Source organism: Buceros rhinoceros, unplaced genomic scaffold (assembly GCF_000710305.1).
Source record: "Buceros rhinoceros silvestris isolate BGI_N320 unplaced genomic scaffold, ASM71030v1 scaffold27822, whole genome shotgun sequence".
Taxonomy (NCBI): Eukaryota; Metazoa; Chordata; class Aves; order Bucerotiformes; family Bucerotidae; genus Buceros; species Buceros rhinoceros.
Genome location: NW_010399903.1, coordinates 33,962 through 38,736, shown reverse-complemented (window position 1 = coordinate 38,736; position 4,775 = coordinate 33,962). Strand labels below are relative to the sequence as shown.

The following is a 4,775-nucleotide window of genomic DNA, read 5'->3' as shown; positions in this document are numbered from 1 at the left end:
CCCCCTCCTGCGGCGCCCCCCGCCGACTGCCCTCGCAAGCCTTCTCCGACAAAGTGCTCGGGCATCTGCCAAAAGGCAGCGGTCAGCTGCTGCCCCACCTCGCCCCGAGCCGCACCGGCAGCGCGTGGCTCTCCTTCCCGATGCAGTTTAATAAGTGGCAGCTCGTCAGGTCAGGCGTTCTTTGTCATAACAGCAGAGTTCCGTGTTCTGCCCAGCGCAGGCACTGCTTAGACTGGCCTCTTCATGCAGACCTGGCAGCGACTGATGATGCTCTCCAGTTCTCCGGCTTTCAAGGTCTGTGGCAGAGGTCTCCTGGGAGAAAGAAAGCAAACATTGACTTTCTGCTTAAAAGTCAGGGAGAGATGATGAAACTTGGGATATGGAGCTGCGGACAACAATGGTGAGACCTTTGGCTCACCTCAGGCATCCTCATGCTAGAGGATGGCCCTAAACCTGACAGAGGGGGACATGCAAGTGGAGGGGTGCTGGCAGGGAGCCCCACGTGCTCTGCAGGCAGCTGTTGTCCCCTCGGCCCGTGCAGGCGCAGGGAAGAGCCATTTACCTGAACATTCTTCTTGGATTTAACGATGCCAGCCAGAAGCTGTAGGAGTTTGTGTAGTAGTTGCAGGTCCCCCTGCCATGGCACTCGATGAACGGGATGGCTCGAAACTCCTCCAAGCAAGACCCAGGAGATGCCAGTGCCTGGCCAGAAGCTTCCGAGCCGGCACTTGTGTACTGTAACCGCCAACACATTTTTTGTGAGCGCTTGTCCACCAGCTTTTAGTAAACTGTGGGCAAACCCCCTCTTTCTAAAACATACCCTGTGTTCTGTGGTACACCTCGGACAGAACAAAATGAGCACGGGTTAGTTTGATCAAACTCAGGGTGGAGCGCAGAGGCCTTACAGAGGTTCAGAAGCACAGCTCTGGCATTTCCTGAGTCCCTGCAAAGGCCTTTTTCTGCCTGTGACAAGGCACGAAGCCGTAACCAGCACAAAGACTGAGGGTGGCTGGCAGCTGTCCAGCTGGGGAGCGCGGTAACCAAGTGACCAACCAGCAAAGCCCCTGTTCTGCATGCAGAACATCCCCATTTCTTGTGGCATTGATTGCTTCTCCCACCACAGAAAGCAAGAAAGGCATTTTCCTCCTCTGACGTTGGTAAATGCTTCTAGAAATAGCTCTGAAATAGTTGATGACAGTGGAAAATGCTATTTCAATTTGCTGATGTTGGAAGCCAGCAAATGATTTTAACCCGGTGCTGCAAAAATCTGCTGCAAGATTATTATTATTATTGCTTAGGGCCAAATCCCAGGAGGGACAACAGATTTCACAGGAGACCCAGCAGGACTTCACATCCTGCAGAACAGGCATTTTTTAATTCTGCCGTGTCCCCTCATTTGCCGGCCCCCCTGGGACAGCCCGCGGGCCGGGATAATGAAGTGCTGCATCCCCTGGTGCAGATACAGCCCTGTTGCCCCCATCGGCTCTCAGTCACGTTATAAACCTCCTCCGCTCGTGTCTCATTACGGGGTGACGGTTCCGAGGCAGGCTTTTGCAGGCAGCATCCTGCTGCGGTTCTGAGGCTCTCTGTGGAGCTCAGCCCCAAGACCCATGGGAGCGGGTCACTTGGGTCTGGATGTTTGTGTCCAGGACTGGTTTAACCACTCCACTCCCCAAACCCCTTTCTTAGATCTTAGCATGAAACAAGAAAACGAAGGCGTGCAGTTATTTTTGTCAGCCTTTTCCTTTTCCCCTTTTCCTCCTGCCACCCATTTGCGAGGACAGATAGAACGGTTGTTCCTACGCCTCTGGCACTGAACAGGAAGTGACAGAATTACTGCCTACTTCTTGGAGAAGGAAAAGAAAAACGATTTCACAAATATTAAGAAACAAATAAGCCACGAGCAGATGAAAGCACCAATGAGAGTGAGAGGCCATAAAATTAGTAACTGAAGTCTTTACGTCCTCACCATAACGAAAGAAAATCCCTTCCAGAGAGACAGCCAGCCGGCTGGGCAGGCAGGGACAGCCGTGGTCTGGCTGTGAACCGCGATCACCATCGCAGCTCCCTCGCAGACCACACACCTGTATGGAGAAACGCGCGTGCTGTCAGAGTGGACCGAGGGAGGTGGGAACCCGTTCCTACACAAGATCGGTACCTCCTGGGAGAGGGGCTGCCCAACAGCTGGGCTTGCTGTAACCCCCCGCAGTTCGCGGGGTTTCCTCTGTTCAGTGAGCGGCGGGTAAGTGGCAGGTAACCCGAGCTCCTCGCTTGGGCATTGCTTTGCAGTCTGGACTAGTAACACCAGACAAAAATTGGCGTGGGATGGGATTTAGTCCCAGAACATTTGAGCTTCCTCACTTTGCCTCTACTAAATATTACCTTCTGCATGTGCTCGCTGCTTGGTGTTGTTTTGGTTTCAATCAAAGTTCTTTGATCCTTTACTGGGCCATTTCTGATCTTTCCAAGATTAGAAGGAGTGGAACTCTTTTCATGCATGGGGAAGGGGTGACGCTGAGCTCCTAGCTCGCAGGGTCCGGGTGGGGTGGGCGGGAAGACAGCGTGCACAGTTGATACATGCAGCAACGGGCTTTAAAGAGACTACCGCTGCCATCAGCAGGACCCTGTGCCACCTCCCTGTGCCAGCGCTGCGGATTGAGCCCCATGGTGGGACCCTGGCTTCAAAGAGTTTCACTGAATACGTGACCTGCCGAGGTGAGTATGCCAAAGTTAGGGCTTAGAACCGGTGCTTGTGCTGGCTGAGGTGGGCAGGCCTTTGCTCAGACATGCCGTTCAAAACAATTGATGATTTATCTGGGGTTCCAGGCTGGAAGAGCTGAAGTTCTCACGCTCTTACCTGCTTATATGGGGCTCTAGTGCCCTGCCAGAAATGGGTGCCATGTCTGCTGGCATCACCACTGCAGCTGACAGCCAGTACGAATAGTCGTTGCGAGAGGCAAAGCTACAGACGTTGTTGGTGCTGCAGAACAAGAATGGCATGGTGGTGAATCTCTGCAAGCAGCTACCGGCTGTTCCTACAAGACAACAGAGGAGGTGTTTGTGACCAGCAGGAGATTAGCTTTAGTGCAGCCAACAGGAGAGACTCACGAGAGCACCCAGTCTACTGCAGTGAGAATGAAAACAGTTGGGAACTGCGTCTGCACAGCAGAACGACCCAAAGGCTAAACACTGAGGATACATTGAAATGTATATATAAAATAAGGGCAAAGAACAAAATCCAATAAAATACTAATAGTATTTTCTGGAACAGTATCTGTTCTTGACACAGTGGCGGGAATTCAGCTGCTCAAACAAAAGCTTCTGGTGCCATTTTTGACACCCAAACGATCCCATTTGTCTCCAAAAAAGGCAAGATTCTCTCAGATCCTGTTACTGCTGTCAGCCCTGAGCAGGTGTTGTCCACATCTACACTAGACATCTACCCGTAAGTGATTGAACTCCTCCTCAACACGGGCATACAGGAGAGCAGGAGGAACGGCGTCTTTTGAAGCATGCCCCCTGATGTGGCTCAGGGCAGCAGATCACGCTGCAGTGCTCCTCCTGGGCACTTCCCTGCGTGTTGGGCTTCATGTCAGCTTAGTGTTAACAGACTCTACAGCAAAGGGTCTGAAAATTTTACCACTAAGTACCAAGATCTTGTCCGTGTGCTCGTTCATTGCCTTGTACAAAAAGCAGGGAATAGCCAACATAGATCTGCGAAGTCCCGTGAGGGCACAAAGGGATCTTCGTGGACTGACTGTGCCGGGTGAAGATAAATCCTCTTCTTGTTGGGCCAGCAGTGACAGCACCTGGTGATCCAGGCAACCCCCGCAGACCTGGAAAGCCAATCAGTCCCGGGTGTCCTGTGCAGGGGAGAGAAATATGAATACGTGTGGTTAAGAACAGAGGAGCGCAGCCAAGGCATGTTGCTGTCAGTTATTATTTCAGTCGTGAACACCCATCTGTTAGAAGCCAAGAACATGTTACATGTGCTGGTGTCCCTAGAGCTACTGTAAACCCCACGAGATGGGTGAGGAAGGGTTTAGAGCAATGAGGAAGACAGTTTGTCTCTAAAGTCAGTAGCGGCAGTCAGACAGAGAGGTCTGCTTTCCTGTACCTCTTTCTCCTGGAAATCCCCTGTCTCCTTTTGGACCAGGCTGTCCTGGTCGACCTGGATGACCAAAACTTCCAGGTAGACCTTTTACTCCTTTAGGACCTAAATGGTAATCAACAAAAAGAATAAACCAGAATCACACAGCAGTAGTTACTCCAGATTTTAACAACTTGATGAGCAAAGTAAAAACCCCCGCACAGATGTGGCTGTGTTAGAATCAAAACACCAGCAGGAGTTCACTAAGTTTTGAGGATGTCTCTGGTGTTACTGTCACCATGTTCCCCAGCACACCTGGGGTACTTGTATTATGGGTGGTAATTTCCCCCCCAAAACAGACAAACATCCTCAGCATGGCTCTGGTTGGGTGAAGGTGGTGGATGTTTTGATCCAAGGTGACTTTTTATTCCATTATTTTGCTTAGGCTTATGTTGAGGGAGAGTCTCCCTTGCTGACTGCGAGGGTGGAGGGCAGAGGGAATGGGACACCTTACAGATACAAGGCTTTTAACAAGGTACCAAGAGCTGCTTTTTAGATACAGAGAGGTGTTTTTAAAGACATGCCAATTTTCTACACAGAAGCATGTTTTCCCACCAAACCAAAACATTCCCCAAAGCAGCACACACACACACGGACAGAGATAAAAACATAAACCACCTGGTAG

At 51.1% G+C, this 4,775-nt stretch overlaps 1 protein-coding gene across 1 annotated transcript in view; it reads right to left on the bottom strand.

The window, feature by feature from the left end:
- Positions 1-227: 227 nt before the first annotated feature.
- LOC104489503 overlaps positions 228-4,775 on the bottom strand; it is a gene marked incomplete at its 5' end in the record, with an annotated part of 37,525 nt that continues 32,977 nt past the window's right edge. The window contains 6 exons of the mRNA XM_010131670.1: positions 228-312; positions 563-735; positions 1,970-2,084; positions 2,858-3,035; positions 3,651-3,863; positions 4,118-4,223. Of these exons, the coding sequence (XP_010129972.1) occupies positions 228-312; positions 563-735; positions 1,970-2,084; positions 2,858-3,035; positions 3,651-3,863; positions 4,118-4,223 (870 nt within the window). The remainder of the gene's footprint in view (positions 313-562; positions 736-1,969; positions 2,085-2,857; positions 3,036-3,650; positions 3,864-4,117; positions 4,224-4,775) is intronic.